This window comes from Mya arenaria, chromosome 10 (assembly GCF_026914265.1).
Source record: "Mya arenaria isolate MELC-2E11 chromosome 10, ASM2691426v1".
NCBI lineage: Eukaryota > Metazoa > Mollusca > Bivalvia > Myida > Myidae > Mya > Mya arenaria.
This window is the reverse complement of record NC_069131.1, coordinates 63655127-63681692: the sequence shown is the minus strand read 5'-3', so window position 1 is coordinate 63681692 and position 26566 is coordinate 63655127. Positions and strand designations below refer to the sequence as shown.

At 38.0% G+C, this 26566-nt stretch overlaps 1 protein-coding gene and 1 long non-coding RNA gene across 2 annotated transcripts; both read right to left on the bottom strand.

The window, feature by feature from the left end:
* Positions 1–4908: 4908 nt before the first annotated feature.
* On the bottom strand, positions 4909–7947 carry LOC128204903 (repetin-like). The gene is made up of 2 exons (XM_052906306.1): positions 7823–7947; positions 4909–5644 (listed from the first exon to the last, which is right to left on the bottom strand). Exons 1-2 carry the CDS (start codon positions 7945–7947, stop codon positions 4909–4911), a joined length of 861 nt encoding a protein of 286 aa, XP_052762266.1.
* Positions 7948–19582: 11635 nt separating this feature from the next.
* LOC128206728 (uncharacterized) lies at positions 19583–26247 on the bottom strand. Its single transcript, XR_008256561.1, has 4 exons — positions 25540–26247; positions 23857–24053; positions 20801–20940; positions 19583–20621 (listed from the first exon to the last, which is right to left on the bottom strand). It is a non-coding gene; the product is annotated as an uncharacterized LOC128206728 (long non-coding RNA).
* Positions 26248–26566: the final 319 nt, after the last annotated feature.

The window sequence follows — 26566 nt, the reverse complement described above, 5'->3', positions numbered from 1 at the left end:
TTGGCCGTAGAGTTTTGGGCGACCATAGTAGTACGTGTGATCATAGTAGTCAGGGTGACCATAGTAATCTGGTTGACCGTAGACCATTGTAGTTAGAGTGACCATAGGAATCAGGGTTTCCAGCCAAATGTGACCTTAGAAGTTAGAGTGACCATAGGTGTCTGAGTGATCATAGAAGTCATGGTGACTAAAGGAGTTGGAGTGACCTTAGGGGTCAGGTGACCGTAGTAGTTAGAGTGACCATAGGAGTCAGAGTGACCATAGTAGTAAGAGTGACCATAGGAGTCCGGGTGACCATAGGAGTCAGGGGGACCATACGATTCCGGGTAACCTTAGGTGTTAGGTTGACCAAAGGAGTCAGAGTGACAATAGGGGTCAGGGTGACTAAAGCGGGTTAGAGTGACTATTAGAGTCAGAGTGACCATAGTAGTAAGAGTGACCATAGTAGCTCGGGTTACCATAGGAGTCAGGGTGACCATATTAATTAAGGTGGCCATAGAGGTCAGGGTCAACATTTGAGAGAGTTTGATCATAGAAGTCAGTCTGACCATTAGAATCAGGGTGACAATAGTCAGAATAACTATTGTATTCACGGTGGCCATAGAAGCAGGTGTGACCAAAGTAGTAGATGTGACCATTGTGGTATTTGTGACCACAGTATTCAGGGTGACCATAAGATTCAATGTGACCAAAGGAGTAGGTATGACCATAGTAGTACTAGTAGGTGTGACCATAGTAGTAGATGTGACCATAGTAGTCAGGATGACCATAGTAGTCAGGGTGACCTAAGTAGTCAATGTGACCATAGTAGTAGGTGTGACCATATTAGTCAGGTTGACCATAGTTGTCAGGGTGGCTATACGAGTCAAGGTGAGCATAGTATTCAGGATGACCAAAGTAGTCAGGGTGACAAAAGTAGTCAGGGTGACCATAGTATAAGGTGTGACCATAGTAGTAGGTGTGCCCACATTAGTCAGGGTGCCCATTGGAGTCAAGGTGACCATAGTAGTCGGGGTGACTATAGGAGTCAAGGTGACCATAGGAGTCAAGGTGATCATAGTAGTCAAGGTGACCATAGTAGTCATGGTTACTATAGTAGTCAAGGTGAACATAGAAGCAGGTGCGACCAAAGTAGTAGGTGTGACCACAGTAGTCAGGGTACCCATAGGAGCCAATGTGACCATAGCAGTCAGGGTGAGCATAGTAGTCAGGGTGACCATAGGAGTCATGTGACCATAGCAGTCAGGGTGAGCATAGTAGTCAGGGTGACCATAAGTCAATATGTGACCATAGCAGTCAGGGTGAGCATAGTAGTCAGGGTGCCCATAGGAGTCAATGTGACCATAGCAGTCAGGGTGAGCATAGTAGTCAGGGTGACCATAGGAGTCAAGGTGACCATAGTAGTCAGGGTGAGCATAGTAGTCAGGGTGACTATAGGAGTCAATGTTACCATAATAGTCAGGGTGAGCATAGTAGTCAGGGTGACCATACGAGTCAAGGTGACCATAGTAGTCAGTGTGAGCATAGTAGTCAGGGTGACCATAGGAGTCAAGGTGACCAAAGTAGTCAGTATGACCATAGTAATCAGAGTGACCATAGGAGTCATGGTCACCATTAGAGACATATTTATTATAGTGGTCAGTGTGAGCATAGGAGTATGGAGGACCATTTGAGTCAGGGTAATCACTTGAGCCAGAGTCACGATAGGAGTCCAGGTGACCATTGGAGTCAGGGAAATGTTTTTAGCCAGGGTGACGATATGATTCCGGGTGACAATAGGAGTAAGTGTGACCATAAGAGTCAGGGTGACCATTGGAGTTCGGGCAACCATAGGAATCAAGGCGACCGTAGGAGTGAGACAGACCATAGTAGTTAGGGTGACCGTTGAACTCAGGATAACCATACGAGTCCAGGCAACCATAGGAGTACAGGCGACCACAGGAATAAGGCAGACCATAGGAACCAAAGTGACCGTTCGTAGATTGGAGTGCAGATGACAAGAGATGTCCGAATGACCATAGGAGTCAGAGTGACCATAGTAATCAAGCTGACCAAAACTGTCAGTGTAGCTATTGATCTAGGGAGGCAATACTGAACTTACAAATATTATCCCCCCATCTTTTGTCGTCCCCTGCATACAACGGCTAACAGAAATGATCCGACCATAATCATCCCCACCCTTGTTTTGCCCTGCATACTGCAGGTAGCATGAATCAGGCTATCTATTTAATCTTATGTGTCGTCCACTGCATACTACGGGTAACAAAAAAGAACACACCATATAAAGACCATTTTGTTCTCCCCTGCGCAATGAGCCAAACATAATTGTTCCTGCTTGTGTCGTCCCCTGCATATTACGGGGAACCGTCCATAACTAACCCTATTCCCCTTTTGCCAATCCCTTGAAACTAAGGAAAGCCGAACATAACTACAACTTTCCCCTCTGCTAACCCTTCATACTACGGAGAGCCGTCCATAACTGACCCTATTCCCACTTTCCCAACCCCTTTATACTACGGAGAGCCGAACATAATCCCCCCTTTTCATTTTCTGCCTACTTAGGATAGCAAGAATGAAGCCTTAAGTCGTCCCCTACCTACTGCAGGTAGCAAGTACCGGCCGATCATAATTAAACTTCCTTTGTCGTCCCCTACATGTCAAGGGTGGCAAGAATTAGCCTACATAAATTATCCCCCCTTTTGTCGTTCCCTGCATACTAGGAGGAGGCGACTATAATTTATTCCTCCCTTCGTCAATTTCTTTATACTCCCTTTGCGGGTAGCAAAACTGAGCCGACCTTAATTAAGCCGCATTTTATCGTCTCTTGCATAGTGCGAGGAGCCGACCATCATAACCCCTTGTCAATCCCTTGTCAATTTAAGGATAGCAAGTATAAACCGACAATATTGAACCCTTATTGTTGTCTCCTTCATACTTCTGACACTGATTAACCCCCTTTTGAAGTTACCTGCGTTCTGCGGGTAGCAACGTTGATAATGATGAGCCTACCATATTATCCCCCAACCCCACCACATGTGTCCTCAACTGCATTCTATGGTTAGCAAGATTGAGCCGACCATAAATCAACCCCCTTTTGTTGTCCCCTGCATTGAAGCGTTAGTAAATGTTGTTGTTTTTTAATAATTCCAGCTTTGTTCAATTCCTTCTGTTTGAAAATATTGTTTTATTTATAGGGTTTTGAGCATTGTCTGACCGTTGGTTGTGTTCAACATTTATCTATCACGGGAACTCCAATATGTGCTACATCGAATACTGACAATTCTAACGTATCAATGAAATACTTATAACTAAGGGAGGTAAAGTAAAATGGCAAATTATCCATCCATTTAAAGTTTGTATGTGTTAACATAAACTGGCAATTTACTCGAGACTTTTAATAAACCCTTGTGAAGGATAGAAAACCTCACTGAGCGAAATTTCTAGTTTGTTATAAAAAATGAGTACCATTTGATTTCAAAGAGGCATTATGATCGTGTTTTTAAGATTTTCTTAAAAATTTGCAAACACATGAAAAATTCTTTTTTACCTGAAATTATTCCATTTCGATCCATATGTTATATGAAATTATTCCATTTCTAACTATAAAAATGATAATATCAAAAATAACAAGCTGCTACCTGAAATTATTCCATTTTGATATATAAAAATGAGAATATCAGAAAAACAAGCTGATTTACCAATTTTTAAACACCCACCATCTCTTTATTTTACGGTCACTTTTTTAATGGTCAGGGCGAACATAGTAGTACGTGTGATCATAGAAGTCATGGTGACCATATTAGTCAGGGTGTTCATAGTAGTCAGGTTGACCATAGTAGTCAGGTTGGCCGTAGAGTTCTGGGCGACCATTGTAGTACGTGTGATCATAGTAGTCAGGGTGACCATAGTAGTCAGGTTGGCCGTTGAGTTCTGGGCGACCATAGTAGTACGTGTGATCATAGTAGTCAGGGTGACCATAGTAATCTGGTTGACCGTAGACCATTGTAGTTAGAGTGACCATAGTAGTAAGAGTGACCATAGGAATCAGGGTTTCCATTAAAGCCAAATGTGACCTTAGAAGTTAGAGTGACCATAGGTGTCTGAGTGATCATAGAAGTCATGGTGACTAAAGGAGTTGGAGTGACCTTAGGGGTCAGGGTGATCGTAGTCGTTAGAGTGACCATAGGAGTCAGAGTGACCATAGTAGTAAGAGTGACCATAGGAGTCGTGGTGACCATAGGAGTCAGGGGGACCATACGATTCCGGGTGACCATAGGTGTTAGGGTGACCAAAGGAGTCAGAGTGACAATAGGGGTCAGGGTGACCATAGGGGTTAGAGTGACTATTGGAGTCAGAGTGACCATAGTAGTAAGAGTGACCATAGTAGCTCGGGTTACCATAGGAGTCAGGGTGACCATATTAATTAAGGTGGCCATAGAAGTCAGGGTCAACATTTGAGAGAGTTTGATCATAGAAGTCAGTCTGACCATTAGAATCAGGGTGACAATAGTCAGAATAACTATTGTAGTCACGATGGCCATAGAAGCAGGTGTGACCAAAGTAGTAGGTGTGACCATTGTGGTATGTGTGACCACAGTATTCAGGGTGACCATAATATTCAATGTGACCAAAGTAGTAGGTATGACCATAGTAGTACTAGTAGGTGTGACCATAGTAGTAGATGTGACCATAGTAGTCAGGATGACCATAGTAGTCAGGGTGACCTAAGTAGTCAGGGTGACCATAGTAGTAGGTGTGACCATATTAGTCAGGCTGACCATAGTAGTCAGGGTGGCTATACGAGTCAAGGTGAGCATAGTAGTTAGGATGACCAAAGTAGTCAGGGTGACCAAAGTAGTCAGGGTGACCATAGAATAAGGTGTGACCATAGTAGTAGGTGTGCCCACATTAGTCAGGGTGCCCATTGGAGTCAAGGTGACCATAGTAGTCAGGGTGACTAAAGGAGTCAAGGTGAGAATAGGAGTCAAGGTGACCATAGTAGTCAAGGTGGCCATAGTAGTCATGGTTACTATCGTAGTCACGGTGACCATAGAAGCAGGTGTAACCAAAGTAGTAGGTGTGACCATAGTAGTCAGGGTGCCCATAGGAGTCAATGTGACCATAGCAGTCAGGGTGAGCATAGTAGTCAGGGTGACCATAGGAGTCAATGTGACCATAGCAATCAGGGTGAGCATAGTAGTCAGGGTGAACATAGGAGTCAATGTGACCATAGCAGTCAGGGAGAGCATAGTAGTCAGGGTGCCCATAGGAGTCAATGTGACCATAGCAGTCAGGGTGAGCATAGTGGTCAGGGTGACCATAGAAGTCAAGGTGACCATAATAGACAGGGTGACTATAGGAGTCAATGTTACCATAATAGTCAGGGTGAGCATAGTAGGCAGGGTGACCATACGAGTCAAGGTGACCATAGTAGTCAGTGTGAGCATAGTAGTCAGGGTGACCATAGGAGTCAAGGTGACCAAAGATGTCAGGGTGACCATGGGAGTCAAGGTGACCAAAGTAGTCAGTATGACCATAGTAATCAGAGTGACCATAGGAGTCATGGTCACCATTAGAGACATATTTATTATTGTGGTCAGTGTGAGCATAGGAGTATGGAGGACCATTTGAGTCAGGGTAATCACTTGAGCCAGAGTCACGATAGGAGTCCAGGTGACCATTGGAGTCAGGGAAATGTTTTTAGCCAGGGTGACGATAGGATTCCGGGTGACAATAGGAGTAAGTGTGACCCTAAGAGTCAGGGTGACCATTGGAATTCGGGCAACCATAGGAGTCAAGGCGACCGTAGGAGTGAGACAGACCATAGTAGTTAGGGTGACCGTTGAACTCAGGATAACCATACGAGTCCTGGCAACCATAGGAGTACAGGCGACCACAGGAATAAGGCAGACCATAGGAACCAAAGTGACCGTTCGTAGATTGGAGTGCAGATGACAAGAGATGTCCGAATGACCATAGGAGTCAGAGTGACCATAGTAATCAAGCTGACCATAACTGTCAGTGTAACTATTGATCTAGGGAGGCAATACTGAACTTACCAATATTATCCCCCCATCTTTTGTCGTCCCCTGCATACAAGGCTAACAGATATGATCCGACCATAATCATCCCCACCCTTGTTTTGCCCTGCATACTGCAGGTAGCATGAAAGAACATACCATATGAAGCCCCTTTTGTTGTACCCTGCATAATGAGCCAAACATAATTTACCTGATTGTGTCGTCCCCTGCATACTACGTGGAGCCGTCCATAACTAACCCTTTCCCCTTTTACCAATCCCTTGAGACTAAGGATAGACGAACATTACTACCCCTTCCCCCTCTGCTCACCCTTCATGCTACGGAGAGCCGTCCATAACTAACCCTATTCCCACTTTCCCAACCCCTTTATACTACGGAGAGCCGAACATAATCACCCCTTTTCATTTTCTGCCTACTTAGGATAGCAAGAATGAAGCCTTAAGTCGTCCCCTACATACTGCAGGTAGCAAGTACAAGCCGATCATAATTAAACTTCCTTTGTCGTCCCCTACATGTTACGAGTGGCAAGAATTAGCCGACATAAATTATCACACCCCTTTTGTCGTTCCCTGCATACTAGGAGGAGGCGACTTTAATTTATTCCCCCCTTCGTCAATTTCTGTATACTACGGATAGCAAGTATGAGACCACCATATTTAACTCTTTGTGTCGTCCCTTTGCGGGTAGCAAAACTCAGCCGACCTTAATTAAGCCGCATTTTGTCGTCTCTTGCATAGTGCGAGGAGCCGACCATCATAACCCCTTGTCAATCCCTTGTCAACTTAAGGATAGGAAGAATAAACCGACAATATTGAACCCTTATTGTTGTCTCCTTCGTAATTCTGACACTGATTAACCCCCTTTTGACGTTACCTGCGTTCTGTGGGTAGCAACGTTAATAATGATAAGCCTACCATATTATCCCCAAACCCCACCACATGTGTCCTCAACTGCATTGTATGGGTAGCAAGGTTGAGTCGACCATAAATCAACCCCCTTTTATTGTCCCCTGCATTTTAGCGGTAGTAAATGTTGTGTTTTTTTTTTAATAATTCCAGCTTTGTTCTATTCCTTCTGTTTGAAAATATTGTTATTTAAAGGGTTTTGAGCATTGTCTTACCGTGGGTTATGTTCAGCCTTTATCTATTACGGGAATTCCGAATAAGTGCTACATTGATTACTGACAATTCTAACGTTTTAATGAAAAACTTACAACTAAGGGAGGTCAAGTAAAATGACACATAATCAATCAATTTAAAGTGTGTATGTGTTAACATAAACTGGCAATTTACTCGAGACTTTTAATAAACCCTTGTGAAAGATCGAAAACCTCACTGATCGAAATTTCTAGTTTGTTATAAAATGAGTACCATTTGATTTCAAAGAGGCATTATGATCGTGTTTTTAAGATTTTCTTAAAAATTTGCAAACACATGAAAAATTCTTTTTTACCTGAAATTATTCCATTTCATCCATATGTTATCTGAAATTATTCCATTTCTATATATAAAAATGATAATATCAAAAATAACAAGCTGCTACCTGAAATTATTCCATTTTGATATATAAAAATGAGAATATCAGAAAAACAAGCTGATTTACCAATTTTTAAACACCCACCATCCCATTATTTTACGGTCACTTTTTAATGGTCAGGGCGAACATAGTAGTACGTGTGATCATAGAAGTCATGGTGACCATATTAGTCAGGGTGTTCATAGTAGTCAGGTTGACCATAGTAGTCAGGTTGGCCGTAGAGTTCTGGGCGACCATTGTAGTACGTGTGATCATAGTAGTTAGGGTGACCATAGTAGTCAGGTTGACCGTAGAGTTCTGGGCGACCATAGTAGTACGTGTGATCATAGTAGTCAGGGTGACCATAGTCATCTGGTTGACCGTAGACCATTGTTGTTAGAGTGACCATAGTAGTAAGAGTGACCATAGGAATCAGGGTTTCCATTAAAGCCAAATGTGAACTTAGAAGTTAGAGTGACCATAGGTGTCTGAGTGATCATAGAAGTCATGGTGACTAAAGGAGTTGGAGTGACCTTAGGGGTCAGGGTGACTGTAGTAGTTAGAATTCCCATAGGAGTCAGAGTGACCATAGTAGTAAGAGTGACCATAGGAGTCCGGGTGACCATAGGAGTCAGGGGGACCATACGATTCCGGGTGACCATAGGTGTTAGGGTGACCAAAGGAGTCAGAGTGACAATAGGGGTCAGGGTGACCATAGGGGTTAGAGTGACTATTGGAGTCAGAGTGACCATAGTAGTAAGAGTGACCATAGTAGCTCGGGTTACCATAGGAGTCAGGGTGACCATATTAATTAAGGTGGCCATAGAAGTCAGGGTCAACATTTGAGAGAGTTTGATCATAGAAGTCAGTCTGACCATTAGAATCAGTAGTAGGTATGACCAAAGTAGTACTAGTAGGTGTGACCATAGTAGTAGATGTGACCATAGTAGTCAGGATGACCATAGTAGTCAGGGTGACCTAAGTAGTCAGGGTGACCATAGTAGTAGGTGTGACCATATTAGTCAGGTTGACCATAGTAGTCAGGGTGGCTATACGAGTCAAGGTGAGCATAGTAGTCAGGATGACCAAAGTAGTCAGGGTGACCATAGTAGTTAGGGTGACCATAGTATAAGGTGTGACCATAGTAGTAGGTGTGCCCACATTTGTCAGGGTGCCCATTGGAGTCAAGGTGACCATAGTAGTCAGGGTGACTATAGGAGTCAAGGTGAGCATAGGAGTCAAGGTGACCATAGTAGTCAAGGTGACCATAGTAGTCATGGTTACACTAGTAGTCACGGTGACCATAGAAGCAGGTGTGACCAAAGTAGTAGGTGTGACCATAGTAGTCAGGGTGCCCATAGGAGTCAATGTGACCATAGCAGTCAGGGTGAGCATAGTAGTCAGGGTGACCATAGGAGTCAATGTGACCATAGCAGTCAGGGTGAGCATAGTAGTCAGGGTGACCATAGGAGTCAATGTGACCATAGCAGTCAGGGTGAGCATAGTAGTCAGGGTGCCCATAGGAGTCAATGTGACCATAGCAGTCAGGGTGAGCATAGTAGTCAGGGTGACCATAGGAATCAAGGTGACCATAGTAGTCAGTGTGAGCATAGTAGACAGGGTGACTATAGGAGTCAATGTTACCATAATAGTCAGGGTGAGCATAGTAGTCAACGTGACCAAAGTAGTCAGTATGACCATAGTAATTAGAGTGACCATAGGAGTCATGGTCACCATTAGAGACATATTTATTATAGTGGTCAGTGTGAGCATAGGAGTATGGAGAACCCTTTGAGTCAGGGTAATCACTTGAGCCAGAGTCACGATAGGAGTCCAGGTGACCATTGGAGTCAGGGAAATGTTTTAGCCAAGGGTGACGATAGGATTCCGGGTGACAATAGGAGTAAATGTGACCATAAGTGTCAGGGTGACCATAGGAGTGAGACAGACCATAGTAGTTAGGGTGACCGTTGAACTCAGGATAACCATACGAGTCCAGGCAACCATAGGAGTACAGGCGACCACAGGAATAAGGCAGACCATAGGAACCAAAGTGACCGTTCGTAGATTGGAGTGAAGATGACAAGAGATGTCCGAATGACCATAGGAGTCAGAGTGACCATAGTAATCAAGCTGACCATAACTGTCAGTGTAACTATTGATCTAGGGAGGCAATACTGAACTTACAAAGTAAGTATAAATACGATATATTTAAAGGATAATATCAGAAATAACTAAGCTGCTACTTAAAATTATTCCGTTTTTACATATAAAAATGATATCAGAAAAACAAGCTGTTTTTCGAATGTTTAAACACCCACCATCCCATTAGTTTACCGTCACCTTTTTGAATAATACCAATCACGACAGATGATACGTTAATGACCATAATTTGAATATTATTTTCCATTTCTCATTACATTGATACATTTATTATAGCTGAATTATTGTAACTACTACGTTTCTAAGAAAAACCCATATAGACATAACAATGATTCAAATTGATCTCTTTTCATATCCCAATATATTTTCAATATAGAAAATCACCTCAACTAAAATGACATGCAGTTTATGTAGGACCAACTTTTCAAACTTTTCATATGTTTGAAGATGTTCAGCTTTTATTTGTTCCATGCTTTGAAAAGCATTCATTTGCAATCAATGTTTTTATTGTTTGTGTTTTTTTGTGTGTGTGTTTTTTTTGCATCGATTCATTTTATTTAGGGGTTTATCATTATAAGGTTGGCCTACTCGAGTGATTAACAATATGGTCATGAAACAATACGTTGCAAATGTATAATTTTTACATGAATTAATAATTATTTTGATGGTGGTTATTATTTTCAAATATATCAATGTGCTAGGTGCCCAATTTTGAAATGTGTTCAGTGAAGATTAAGATAAGCACTTCTACTTAGTTTGGAACTCGTTTCCAGGGCTTAAAAATGTTCGATCTGTTACACAAAAGTTATGTAAGTATTATGTAACTGTAAGGGTATATGTGTTTTTGCCCATATTTACTAAAATATATTGTCTGATTTTGAGACCTAGTCCGAACCGATGATTCAAACACATAATCATTGATCAACTAGGAAGAAAGCGGGAATTTACTATGCTCACATTCCAATAAGCGTTGTTAAACAGTTGTTTTTTCAAGAACCCATTTTAAAGAATTTCTAAACGAAAACTATGAATTTTCATGTGTATACAAAAAAAACCCCACTTTAATGGTGACTTGACTAACAAATAAACTACAAATTAGCTGTACAAATGACTCTCATTTAAACAATTAATAGTAGCTACATAATCTTCGTGTTTTCATCATACCACATCGAATGAAAGGGACATAACACAATTATGAGCAATCTAGAACGAACAGTTTAATCGTTCCTTATAAATGATAGAAAGTGAACTCGTTTAACAAACAAGCTGATGGCAGATGCATGTTATTTTACTCAATGAGTACATATACACCACAAATAAGACATAGTTGATGCACTATTGCTTAACTTTTATTCGCAAACTATCATATCAAGATTGTTTATACTAACAAAATATCTAACAATGGTATATAATAGCCACTTCAGTTATGAAATAAAAACTTACGGTACTAACAACGCGATGTATTGACAGTTCACACTGTGCTTTAGCGCGAATGTGTAAAGTAAATTTACCCTTAGCGAATCAGATCTAATAGCGGATCACTCTCTCGTTAAAGACACGTTTTCAAATTAATAAAATTGTACTTTTTTATGAAAATTGGCAGTGATTATTTTATCGAACTTCAATATAATCTGTATCAAATGAACGTTAAAAGCAACTGTTTACCTACCACAGTTGTGCCAGCCTCGTCAGTAGTGTCATTTTGATGGGGCGGAATACCGAGGGGAAAAACCCATTTGGGGGCGGAATACCGAGAAGAAACGAAGCCGATTTTGGGGGCGCAATACCGAGGAGATAAAAGAAGTTGTATTGAGATGCTCTGAATTGTATCCCTCCGTCTGCAGATAGAGTTGGAATCTCTTATCATAGAAGTACTTGGGGTCTACTATACGTTTATTTGTATTTGTTTTATTGATAAGTTTCCTCCAATTAATGCATACTTTGATAAGATTTACCTTTTGAGTTTTATCTTTATTAAGAATTGTTGGGATAAGAGTGAAGTTTGTGCACATAAACTGGTTTAAACACCCAGTAAAATTACATTTTACTGACCGTTCCAAGGCGGTACCTAAAAATTCTTGATAAACATACCTATTTTTTATACAAAGTATATGTATGCACTGTGCTGTTTGTGGAGTTTTGTGCTTTTCTTCTTTGTTTCTTGTTTGTGATTTTGTGTTCTATGTCTTTGGCGTTTGTCCACTGCCACTAAACCGGGTATGTGTTTAATTGTTTTGCTACTGAGATTGTTTCTGTAGCCCTTTGCATAAATATTGAAGCACATTTTCACCATGGTACACGTGAGAGTTAGTCGAGTAAACCCCTACTCGAGTTCTTAACCTCGACCTCAACCCTAGAGGGTGTGTGGATATTGTCATACGTTACGCGCGCTATAACAGGAGAGGCAACTGCATACTTTGATTTCACTTTACGCGTGATAGAGTCGCTTACCTTAGATGATTTAGCTTAATAACTTGGTTAATGAATGTGCATTGTATATAATTGTACCGTCAAACATGTATCTCGGTGTAACCCTTACTTACTGACAGACAACTATACTCCGATTTCGTTAAGGTTTATAATCATATTTTGTTTTTGTATTTTTATTTGGAATACTAGTCCGTTTTATAGAAATTGCTGACTTTCCATTATGATGTTTCCGACGTAATCTTAAAAAATGACATTACATAATCGTCCATTCTCCACGAGTCATACTTAAATCTGTTAAGCGCTGAAAAAGGTCTTGCATTCGAATTGATGGCGATGTAATTGATAAACCCCTGGCGTAAGCCTTACACATCTTAAATAGTCAAACGCGAAAAAATGATAAGCTGGATAGCTCAAATCTGTCCGAAATATTAGCACAAGGATCGCTTAACACCTCTAAAAATACTTCAGCTGGAGAGCTTCCAACTTCGCTTTGGAATAGTTCCATACTCGCATAATCCAACATATAACGACCGTCCATAAATACCTACACATACACACATATACTTATAGTAGTGTAATACATTATATATCACAAAGTGCAATACATTTTCTAGTGCAATAATAATTCCCATTTAGACAATATAAATCACATTATAAACATGTATGTTGTAAAAACACAGCATCTCTTTGTTGTGTTTGAGTAAGTATCTTTCAAATAGATCATAACGAAATGCATATAAAACAAATAATGTCGTAAAGCAAAATCTAGGTCCATTAAACTAAGTCCAATGTAATCGTGTTTTGGAAAGTTATAAACGAGTATCACAATCCTTTAGTCTAGATTTCTTTGACTCATCGTTTAACTCTTCTGCAGGAGTCGGCGGTGACCGTTCCGATGCAATGGGCTTTTCCCCTTTGTTTGGTGTGTCTTTACTATCTGTTCCGATAACTACAAAAGCGTCGATCGGCTTTTGACCTTTAATCGACTTTTTCCGCTTTTTCTTTTTTGCCCGTGGACTTGACGGTTCACTGTGTTCCGCTTGTTGGATACTGTCCTGAATCGGAGTGACTTCTATGTCTGATTGAGGGGTGCTCGAAGGGTTAAATTCTTATCGCATTCGCCCTTTTTGTGACCAATTTGATGACAATCAAGGCATCGCCAGTCATTTTCATAGTCAATCGTTTTGTGCCCAGTTTCTAGACATTTTCTACATTTACGTTCTTTATTCTCAGAATATGGCCGGGGTGAAATACACGACCCGTAAAATGTCCAAAAGCCATAAACTTTGGTAGGGTGTCTGAGAGCGAGCTGGATTTCGCAATGCACAGCCTATCACCATTCTCACAATTCGTTAGTTTATCCTTGACACGAAGTTTCTCCCGAATGATAGTGATAAATTATATATTCTCTGCAACTAGAGATCTTAGAATAACGCCATCGTCAACGGAAAGTGATATATCTTTTACTCTTATTCTAACTGTCTGCTTACCATCTAAGCGATTGGGATTGGTATTTAGCAACTTTATCATTTTCCCCCTTAATGTTACCCCTTCAGTTAGCAATGAAACTTTATCGTCGACATTTTCGACGTATATTCGCCACATACCTCGAACTCTCTGTAGCCATGTTATGTGGGTGCAGACAATTACATCAGCCAGCGCTTCAAATAACTCCTCATGTTTTAGTCATTCTTGTTTTGTAGGCATTCTTTCACCAAACAAACTTGTTTCTCGTATGAAAACAATTGGAGGTCAGCCATATTGTTTACTAATGTCATTCACTATAGTATCCATTTTCACTGATATAACACTTTTTTGCAACTATTTCTATCCAGAAAATTATCCACACACTGAGCAAGGAAGAAATTATCCGATACGTTTAAATCAGGTATTTATTCATAGACCATACATCCCTACAATAATTACTATGCGATTTGCTAACTAGTGGAAGGGTGCTGTACCGTGTCCTTTTTTGTTAGAACCCTTCTGCCCCTATAGACTCCAGCATGTCCAGTTCAAATCGTTGAGATTTTAGCGATATATGTTTTAATCCCCAGTTATGATCTAGACTGTAAAACCCCGTTTTTATCGACATAATATGACCACCATATCATACCTTTGCCATTTTATACGCTCAGAAATCGACTGTAATACCATGGAAACATTTGAAGCTTGACAACCACCCCTGCAGTACTCACAGTCATTTTAATATACACCGGAAAACAAATGAAGAAGAATTAGATTGGTACTATTAAGTAGTACAGGTAGTTCAACCCCCAAACCTATTTCCCCTATCCGCCAACGGGAATGTACATTTGTAAGTATTCGTATAAAGCACACGCAATTTTACAGTGTTTTGAGCTGTTTGTTGTGTTCCATGTAAGACCAGAATTTATCAAGTGTCTGGTCCGCTCTCTGATGTGATGTCTTTCAATATGTGTGTCCCTGTTAAAAGAAAATTTCCCATTTCCATTTCATATCATCAATTTAGTCCCTCTTGTCTTTATCAATAATTCAGCCTGAGATGGTTATCACCGATTTTTTTCAAGGCCGTTCGTTAATAGGTAAAATGTTGCAGTGTACATTAAGTTCTTTTCACGTTTTTAAATAAAGACTTTAAAACATTAATATTTTCATTGAACATCTTGCAAATTTCTGTAATGACACATCATTTGCGACATCTAGCACTTCTAATAAGACCTTTTCAAAGAAGAATATACGTTGTTTATTTCAATAAGTCCCAAAATCAGCATGTCTGACTTGTTGACTCTGAAGTTTTGGCATGTTTTCTACATTTGTTCATTACTAAAGTATGCTGTTGTTATCACTTCAATCGCCATTGTTACTACTTTTGTAGCTGGCGAATACAATCCTTTCACTGTTGTGACCCGTCCAATCGCCGTTGTTAACGACATTCTTTTATTATTTTGGAATCAGAAAGTGCTGTGTAACATGACATCGGTCCTTTTGAAAAGGATATTGAACGAAAACATTTGACATTGTTGATCTGACCAATTTGAGTTTCCATTGATCCTAGTCAATTGCATTTTTCATTTTGCATCATATTTTTTATTCATCGCTTGACCTGGCTAACACCAATAAGGTAGAAAAAAAAATAAGTCTCGGAAGAAAAGAATTCCGTTTAGTTACTTTCCATCTTTCTTTACAAAGAATTGGGCCATTTGTATACTACTAGCCAGGATCAATAGATGCTGGAACAATGCTGGTATTATCGTCCAGAGTAATAATAAAGGAATGTACAAATAATTACTATGTTAATAAATTGCATGGTTAGGCTCGTATCTCTCGTAATCTGGTTTAGGGACAAAATAATGTTTAGTTTCGTACATCATTGCTCCATCTAAATTGCTGATTTCTTGATGAAACTTCATCGTCGTTCAACCTCTTCAGCGTTTTTGTGACTTACGAACATTTTCAACTAATTGCTTATAAATATATGTATGCGTTGTAGTGTTAAACCAAGCGTTTTATGCACAAATTGCGAACGCCCTCCACATCATATGTTCAAGTTTCAGTAAACGAGTTTGGAAAACATAATTGTGCCGGTAAATGCAAGTCAGTTAAACTAGCCAAACAACGTTTATATAGTTATTTATAAATAAAAAAACAGGTACCGAACATCCTGGACCTTGAAACAGGATGCAGAGCGTAAGTGAAGGCTTACTTTGTATTAGTTTAATAAACGAAACTGGTCAATAATTGTAAATATAAACATTTCCGGGAGATATTCTGTACCGCGTGATTCTATAACAATGATTTGCACTCGAAACGATCAAAATTCAAACAGATAATTTTCTAGCCAGAACTTAAAAACCTTTTCACCCAGAAGTTTACATGACAATTACTTTTTCTAATGTGAAATTTGGAACGTGACGAATTGTGTTCATGTATTGAACATTAATGTCAAGTAATATCATATTTAAGTGTCAATGTATATTGACCTTGGCCACAGTCACAGGGCGAAAATGATTAGTGGTAAATATCACTGTAGGAAACTATAATTTTGTTTGTGACCATGACATACAGGCCTTGATGTTAAACGTGATATATACGTTTATGCGTGAGACGTCTCCCTAAGTGGGTTTTAGAGGTGTAGTATCGTCTTCTTAGGGTGGTATGTTAACATGCTTGGATCCCTTCAGTTTACTTTTCTGATGGTTATTCAGTGCAAAAACGGACGGAAGCATGACAAATTTGAATAAATAAAAATCAACGGTATGTGTTAGTACGTAAACTGTTCAAATATCATTTTTATTATTTATTTAATTACAACGTAAGAGCTGTTTATTTCAGATATTTTTAAATGTATCCACGATAATAATGAATGCATTGATGTAATTACAAAAACTACTTACTTTAGAAAAAAATATTGCCAAAAGTTATATAGAACATAACAACCAAATTGAATAACAAGAATAACAAGAAGAATCTACCGATTTATGCATATCATTTGTGTCGTTAATAATACACTTATATTGATACATGATGAAAAAAGTGAATAGAATAAATGTCAACAACATTCAAAAACACGTATCTGAAGTCCAATCATTTTTTTTCCATGTGTTGATTGAAACAAATACATTTCCCATTTACACTTTGTATGTATACTATTCATTTTAATAAATGATGTTAAACATGTTTTCTAGATATTCATTTAAAACTGTCTATTTTTGTAAGAAAATGGTGTGCAATGCGTAAATTATTCCCAATTTTTTATATTTAAACAGAAGATTATTTCAATGATGTTTATATCCATGTGTGTACATTTTAATGAATTAAGTTGATGCATATCTGTTTCCATCTATCAGTTTTCAAAACATATTCAATTGGTATTACTCATGATTCTGTTTGTTTAAGCCACTTTGAACATTATTATTACAAATTATACTCATATGGGCATAGTTTTGTTTAAAAAACAACAACAACTGAAACTGAGAAAGATTCAGAGTTTGGTAAATCATAGTAAAGCTGAACAACCATATGTTTGCAACACAATTAAACAGTTAAAAAATGACTTCATATTACATGCTTAAGAATCTCCCGCCATCTGCATAGGCTCGTATGGCTCTCTGAACGTTAAACCATGTGATGAATGACGCAGGGTATCCAGGTGACGTAACACATTCAAAGTCCACGCTTTTTTCTTCGTAAGCAGTTACAAACTGTGTACGTGGGTGCGTTATGTCGACAGAAGATAATGATACTGAAAAATGAAACAAAACAAAAACAATTTCGTTAGCAATTCTGAAGCAGCATAATGACATTAGAGAATAAAGTGAAGGTGTACGTAACATGGTTGGTTCCTATTTGCATAAGCAGCATAACAAAAAAATTAACGTAATACTCGTTCAGAACTGCATTTGGTACAGTATGTATCGATTACAAATCTATGTAGATAATAACTATTTTAAGTGCAGGCGTTTACAATTTAGTAAATGCGAGAAACTATTTTAAAATCGTACATACATAAAACAGCAATGTTTGCGCCATTACTGACAAGCCAGTTGACATTATCATTGGTGGCCTTGCAGTATAATAAAGTTTCAATAAGCTTTGTGATTGCTTTGATGGTCACGTAACTCTGTGTTGTTACTGTGTTATCCGTTTGTGTGATTGTTTCATTTTTCGTCTCAGTTAGAATGACATCATCACTGACGTCATCCGGTGTGCCTTTGTCATAAAACCACGTGATTTTTCCAGCCGGGATCCCTCCGTGATATACACATTGAACTAATGTACTTTCATTTTCAGATACAGCTTTTCGGTAAATAGACTGATGTTGGAAATGGGAACTGAAATGAGAAAAGTTAAATGCTGTTTAATACTACTTTACTACTTTATTTATATGTTTATTTATTTCGGACATATTGTCATGAAAACTCATAATTCAACTTGTAACAGAGTTGGAGCGCCGATATATTGTATTGGGTTTTGTACGATTCAAAATAATTTCAAAAGACGGGTTATGATGACTTCATATATACATGCATGTGTTTTATTTAACAAAGAATAAACGTGCATATGCAGTTATCCCTCTTTCTGTTATTGTATATTTCTCGGGACAATTTTGTTTTGAACAAATGCTTTCTAAGTTAACATAAAACACACGAAAGAAATTTAAGAACAATGTTATTTTCACCTTTTTTTTAACCTTCAGGCAATGTCCTCAAAGGTTTATAGAGCTCAACAACTATGCAAACTATTTTACGGATAGTGGTGAAACCGATTAACCCACAAACTTTTGACCTGAATGTCTACATCTTTGCTTTGGTGACGATCTCCGCGATAGTACCATATATCGCCATAATTTATCCTTGTAACGTTGTTGATAGTCAAATTATATTGCTGATGCGGTCGACAACTTATGTTGTAGTCCTTTGTTAAATCAATCTGCGGTAAGCAGTGATCTTACATGCTAAATTCTATTTTGCCGTTGCTGATCCAGTCTATCATAAACATTGGATACGGCTTTACTTGATCAGAAATCAGCGTCAAAGGTTGAAACTTATTAACCTCTTCTTGAGACATCCATAATTTAGGTTCGATCAATAAGTAATGTAAGCCGAGCTCCTTATAATGCAACATGTAGCTGACAAATTACAACGATATTTCAATACACGCTAGTTATTGTATGGTAAGCTTCAGAATATGGTACTTAACAATTACTACAACAAACCCTCGTGTTAAGGAGGTTAAGGAGTATACAATACATCCCGCACGTTTTTCCTGCTTTTAAGATGGTGAAGAAACGTAAAGTTACCGGGTACGCTGCATGAAAGCATGTTATTTAATCATACTACAAAAGACCTTGCTAAAATGGTAGAAGAAAACAAAGCTATCGAAATTGAAATGTGTTAATTTGACTTTAATTTAATTTTAAGATTACTCACCTAAACCATTAGAAAGTAAGTTAAATGATACTTTGTAGCATATAAATGGCATTATCTCACGGATATTATGTATCTTAATTTTATTTAATATAAAAACAAACTCAATATGACAAACAAGTACGAATTTGTAACAAAAGTACTTTAAAATAAGCATAAACTTGTACAATTTACAGTCATATAATAAAGAGCCATAATGCTATTTTTAAGACCTGATTATTATAACTTGACTATTTTTATCATTTACGCCTTTGTATTCACATGTGTTATTCATTGTATCGTTGTTTTTGTCTTAGAAAATCGACGATTAAATGGTCATATGAGTTTTTTTATGACATACAAATTAAACAAATACGATGGTTATTCTTTGCTGGCCATTGACAACCAAAAATAGAGATTAAAAAAATTCAAGCATTTTCTGTTATGCTTATTATAACAATGAAGATATTGTTTTCTTTAAAGAAAATGGTGTTTTTACACTTCAAAATCTCCATTTATACAGACGACACATGCGTGCATTAAAATATTAATAAGAGTTGGGGTTACCGACTTGGAACGGTTAGCGAAAATAATAAATGAGGGGGTAAACTAGTCTTCAAGTATTCAGACTTATTCATGTCCAAATATGTATTTCCAATTACAAATGACGCGTACATAAGGGGGATTCGAATGATAACCATTAATAACAATAAACACACAGTAATTATCACAGTATATCCAGTATGTCGTGTCTGCAATATGCATCAGGGTTTAGTTATCGTGTTTATTGAAATGGTATCGTCCCTTGTATTCTACTACTTTTAAACAGTTGTTTGTATAGTTCAGCTAGTTTTATGACCATTCAGCCGTTGTGGGCAAGGGAAGGGATATGTAAAAGGGAGCTGAGAGTTTTCGCCACTGAGGGTCAGACCAGTCCATCAAACCCATAATATTGTTGAGCAATTGAACAATATGGACAGAGGAAACACTTGCGCCGTGTGTTGCCATTTGTGACAGATGGCACATTGGACCCATGAGTTGCCATTACGGACAGAGAAAACAGCAGTGCTGTGTGTTGCCATTATGGACAGGGGGAATATAGGACCCGTGTGTTGTCATTATGGACAGTGGGCAAACTCGCGCCGTGTTTAAGCATAATGCACAGAGGGCACACTGGACCCGTGCGTTGCCATTATGGACAGTGGGCAAACTCGCGCCGTTTTTTAGCACAGACAGAAGTCGCAATGGTGCCGAGTTTTAACATTATGGAGAAATGTATAATTTGTTCAGTCACATATTCATTTATGATTTAGACATCTTTGTTTTGCTTTTGCAAAGTTTGCAAAGTAATGTTCCCCAAGATGCTTTACGAATTCGACTCAATAAGGTGCCCTATTGAATTTCTGCAAATCAACGACATCGATGGTATTTTTTTCCGTTGCTTGTCCTCAAACTTTTGAATAATTTGTATAATTCCATCATCATAAAGCTTTCTGTGCCGCCTGACTTGTTATTTCTTCCCAGTCTGGCCAAAAGTCGTTCTTTATTCTGTCCATGTAGTCTGTGATATTCTTTAATTCAGCACCTTAAACATATTTTTGAACAGATGGATTTGCAACAAATGGTTTTTGGTATAACGTTTTGAGAACAGGTAATTTATACAAATTACGTGTGTTAAAACATAAAAATAAATCCCGAATGCACGAAAATAAGCATAAATGTTTATTGTGCCGTATGACGTCCTATCGGAAGTAGTTATCTCACCTTGTAACATAGCAGCTCCCGAAACGGCTGACGGCGTGCACCAGCGGACCTGGGACAAGATACCGAACGCCGCGCAGTCAACATCACCTATCCGGTCTCCCATAACGTATTTTTTGGTCGCCTTAGAAGCATAATACACTCTAAACGAGATATACAACAAGCGATAATATGTAAGATTGTAAGTTGTTTTTGTTTCTTTTGCAATTCAAAAATACTTCAAATTGTATTGAATCAATATAGTGCAGTCATATCTTGACAAAACTGTACCAAGTTGTGCATTTTGGGTTAGAACTATGAAACGTTGCCTGATGTCACATATGCATGTTTCAGGATCCACCTTAATTTGTCCAAAACGGTGCTAAACTCCAATACTGCCGCCATCACCCTTCATGGTATTGAAGTGAAATTGTCATAAATAAATGAATTGTCGTACGTATTACCTAAGTAGATACATTATTGATATTGATTTTTCTTTATTATTTAAGTCTCATAAAGAAACATTATAAAAGTCAAATATTATTTTATAGAATACACTTTTTTGCTGCCATGGCAGCCATTTTCCACCTAAAAAAAATGTTGGACCCAATGTAATGGACACAAATTCTGTTTTCTTCATGAAGTTCGTTTATTTTTCTTTATTTGTTTTGTAAACATTTATAACATATATTTGATAATATCATTTTAAGTCTCAGTTTTAGAAAACAATATGAAACGATTCAAACAGCAACAAAAATTCTCTTTCATCTCAGACTTATAAACAAAATCAGTGAAAATGTTTTGTTTTCATATGGCGAATTTCCTGATCTTTTCACCCTCTTCCACATCTCATAAACGCAAATGCAAATATGATTTAGTCCATCATGTGTCAAGCAAACACCATAGCAACATTTCAATCGGCATTATTAACCACAGAAGGCATCTACACAAACCCTTTCAGTGTCTGATAATTCCTTTAGTCATCACAGTCAAGCTTTTTGATATATTAACAAACATAGAGGGTCTATACTAAGTTCAGTGCAGTACTTTATCGTATATAACAAAGCAATGTGTAACTCCACAGTGCAAAATAGACCAGATTCATAGCGAAACAAACTCTTTACTTCTTCAGGGTCCTTTGCAGTGCCAAAAGCAATCATCAGCCTAAATGGGCCGAAAACAAGCCCATGTCCTAATTATGCATACTCAGTATCAAATAGATCACATTTAAAATAATAACTCTAATTTAGCCTACTCTGCCCCCCCCCCACAAGCACATACAGGGCTTACTAGTAATATGTGCATTTCTAACAATGTATACCTAGTTCTAAAAGCGCCACATTTTGACAACCATAAACCCCATTCAGAGCAACAGAAACACTTGCGAAACCTTTGTTAAGCATTATCAGAGCCAAATAACACAAGTTGACAACCATGAAGCCCCTTCAGAGCCCAACAAACCCATATGCAGTTCTTATTAAGTCTTATTAATGCGAAATAAAACCATAAAATCTTAGCAAAGACAATAAACAACCTTCCAGAGCAAAGCAAACACATGCGCAGCTCTTATTAAGCATATTCAGTGTCAAATAGACCAATAGCAACCATAGCGCCTTTTTAAAAGAAATTTGCATGCACCTCTGATTAAGACTAAAAAATCAAAATCATTTTAGCCCTATTCAATGCCAAACATACCTTTGTGCAGCTCCTATTAGCGTACTCAGTGCTACGTTGTTTACATTTTTGCATCAATAAAGTCCATTCAAAAATATACAAGCTCATGTACAGCTGTCATTAAGCATTTGCATTGCCTATAAGACCACATTTAGGCTATTTAGCCCATTCAGAGCCAAATTAGCCCATTTGGCTTGTACATAAGGTCTTTCATGGACAAACACTACGCATTTGGCAACCATAAAGCCCATTTAAAGCCAGCCAAGCCAATGTGCAGCCCTGTAATTAAAACAAAAAGTATATGCCATATGGTGGCCATATTCAATTTGGTAGACATACTGCATATATCCTGAGAGGGTCCTTACAAATAACCACAACACACTAGTAGTTTACTAAAATTATGTTAACAATTTAAGAAAAAGTACGCTGATTTAAAAACAAATATTTAATTTATGTCATCCCAAATTCGATACATTCAACGTGCGTTAGTATCAAAAACTAAAACAATATATTCAGGAAATATTAAATTTATGGCATTTTCGTTCCTTGACACTTAAATGGCCGTGAGGCTGGAGGTAGTCAACGCAGCAAATTTAAGGTACATTGGGAATAAGAGCAATGCACATTGAAATTAACAGTCCTATCTATTAAAATATTTGCGATATTTAGAGATAGAATATACTCAATCAATGTTTACTGCGATTATCTTAAACGCCATCTTGAACTTCTTGGTCCTTATCATACATAGGTTACATAACACGACTGCAATACTGCAACACATTAAATGGAACATTTCGTCGGTCGTATAAAGCATCATCTTGTGAAAATATAGTGTTATTTGCCCTTAACATCGTTATATTAATCATTTCCAAGGATATCTGAGTTGCCAAGGAAACACAAATCTTATTTCGATGATTATCGGTATGAAGTTTTCAAACTGTTTTCTTTTAACATCATAATACTCATTAAGTATCACTATTTCAAGGCATATATAAAGGTCGCATGAAGCACCATAACTATATATTAACATAATTACAGTAATGGCGGCCATCTTGATTTTTGGAAGTCATGTTGGATAAATTAAGAGTGGGTCCTGAATTTTTTCAATCTTAAACATATTTTATGCAAAGTACAAAGTTTCAAAATTTTAACCCATTGTGCAAACGTTTTACACAATATCAACTGAAATTGCATTGAACAACTAATTTTAATATTGACACTATTGATACTTGTCTTCATGGATGTTATTGACGCTTATCGAGCTACTTAGTAACCTTTTGACATAATGAATAAATTAATCAGTATTGTATAAAAATAATTCCAATATTCTAGCGTGTTTCAAATAGTAAGAATCATAATTATAAAATCATAATCATAATAGACTGAAATAAGTGACCAATAAGTACCTAGAATTGCCGAAAACTGCTTTAAATCGTTGACCATCATCGCGTGCACTTCTTCGTTGGAATGGCGACTATTTCCGACAGCATACAACATGGATGTTAACTTCCTGCCAAGTGGTATTTTCAGCCAAGCGGGGAAAGATGATTGCATTTTAAACATATCGTCAACGAAAACCCCCCATCGTGTATACACGTTCAACCTGTAATGGGAAATGTCGTGTAAACGCGTTCAACCTGTAATGGAAAATGTCGTATAAACGCGTTCAACCTGTAATGGGAAATTTCGTGTAAACGCGTTCAACCTGTAATGGGAAATGTCGTGTAAACGCGTTCAACCTGTAATGGGAAATGTCGTATAAACGCGTTCAACCTGTAATGGGAAATGTCGTATAAACGCGTTCAACCTGTAATGGGAAATTTCGTGTAAACGCGTTCAACCTGTAATGGGAAATGTCGTGTTAACGCGTTCAACCTGTAATGGGAAATGTCGTATAAACGCGTTCAACCTGTAAAGGGAAATGTCGTGTTAACGTGTTCAACCTGTAATGGGAAATGTCGTGTAAACGCGTTCAACCTGTAATGGGAAATGTCGTGTAAACGCGTTCAACCGGTAATGGGAAATGTCGTGTAAACGCGTTCAACCTGTTATGGGAAATGTCGTGTTAACGTGTTCAACCTGTAATGGGAAATGTCGTGTAAACGCGTTCAACCTGTAATGGGAAATGTCGCGTTAACGTGTTCAACCTGTAATAGGAAATAATAAAAGAGGAAGCAAGACAATATATGTACGTGGATATAGACGTATATAGGGTACTAAATACCCTTATCTGCAAATACACGTTGACGATTGGTTAAAAAATCTTTGAGAAATTACTCAATATACATTGACCTTTTCAAGAATTAACTTTTGCATTTTTATTGTTCGTGCAGTAAAATAGAGCAATCTCTTTATTGTATACCAATCATAAATCCACACGCAATACATATCGAAAAATACGGGAGTCCGTTTCATTCTGCTGACGTCACGTCAGAAGTGTATCATTGTGCGATTTTTAAATGACGGCGTAAAAATAGTGAGTCATTATAATGACATTCGTGATGAAACCAAGAGTCTTGAACGTGATTTATCTAATGATGCATATACTTAAAGCGTTGTTAGAACTTCGTAATGATACGGAACGTCCTATTCGACTCTCTTGGAATTTTGTAGATATTGATCCGAATCTGCAGAAATCCAATCGAGTCGAATACAACCTCCCGGATCAAACGCAGTACTAATCATAATATTTTATCGACACTTCGGCATAAAGGCTTCTTTTAATTGTTAATAAGGTGATTATTTTTTCCATTTTTAGACTTTTTATGTATAATGTAATATTTAGAATGATATTATACATATATGTGTTCTGTATAATATCATTCTTTAAAACATAATTGTTCATGTCAATTCAAAAAATGTGAAGAAAGTGATTTCAGTATTTTAAAAAAACAACAACAACAACATTTAGGCAGAAACGCCACTATAAAATTAATTAAATTGTGATTTGAACAATTATATTCCATAAGGAATAACTGCAGTGATAGAACCAGTATAATTTGCTTGTAAGTTGCTGGGCCTACATTGGTGCAAGATAAACCATCATCAGACTGAAATATTTTAACTATTGCAAACAAATTTAAACGCACCTTTTTTCTTGGCCTTCATTGGTAAAGGCCAAACTACCTCCAACCGCAGGTGTTCAATTACTGCGACACCCAGTGTTTGGACCTTCATTGGTACAGAATGAACCACAAATTAAATTAAGCAGTAAGTGAATTTTTGTATCATTATAAATGAATATGATCTTTAATTGTATATTGTCAAATAAGTTTATCAATACTATTGCTGTATTTACGATACGTGTCCCACAAGGAAGTTTATATTTTTGAAGACATGGCTCTTTACCGTGTAATACGTATCGAAGTCAGAACTCTTACCGTACAATGAGTAGCGAAAGCAGAGCTATTTACCATGTTATAAGTAGCGTAGGCAGAGCTATTAACTATGCAATAAGTAGCGTAAGCAGAGCTATTTACTGTGCAATAAGTAGCGTAAACAAAGCTATTTGCTGTGCAATTAGTAACAGCAGAGCTATTTACCGTGCACTAAGTAAAATAAGCAGAGAGATATTTTCCGTGAAATAAGTTGCGCAAACAGAGCTATTTACTGAGCAATAAGTAGCGTAAGAATATGTATTTACCGTTCAACGGATAGCGTAAGCAGAGCTATTAACCGTGCTATGAGTAGCGTAAGCAAAGCTATATACTGTGCAATAAGTAGCGTAGGCAGAGCCCTGACCGTGTATTAACTAGAATGGGCAGAGCTTTTATTATGCTATAAGTGCAATGAGTAGATTATGCAGAATTCTTAACAGTGATAAAATTAGCGACGGCATAGGATTTACCGTGCAATAAGTAGCGTAGGAAGAGGTTTTACCGTGCAATTAGAATCGGAGGCAGAGCTTTAACCCGTGCAATAAGTAGTGTAAGCCGAGCTCCTTATAATGCAACAGGTAGCTGACAAATTACAACGATATTTCAATACACGCTAGTTATTGTATGGTAAGCTTCAGAATATGGTACTAAACAATTACTACAACAAACCCTCGTGTTAAAGAGTATACAAGACAGCGCGCTCGTTTTTCCTGCTTTTAAGATGGTGAAGAAACGCAAA

Excerpts from the sequence above, each read along its gene's own strand:
- LOC128204903 (XM_052906306.1), bottom strand. The coding sequence starts at position 7,947 with ATGGTCTACGGTCAACCAGATGACTATGGTCACCCTGACTACTATGAT. Across the intron at positions 5,645-7,822 it reads CCTAACTACTATGATCACAC|TGATTACCCTGACTCAAATG; the intron begins GTACTACAATGG and ends CTCTGGCTCAAG.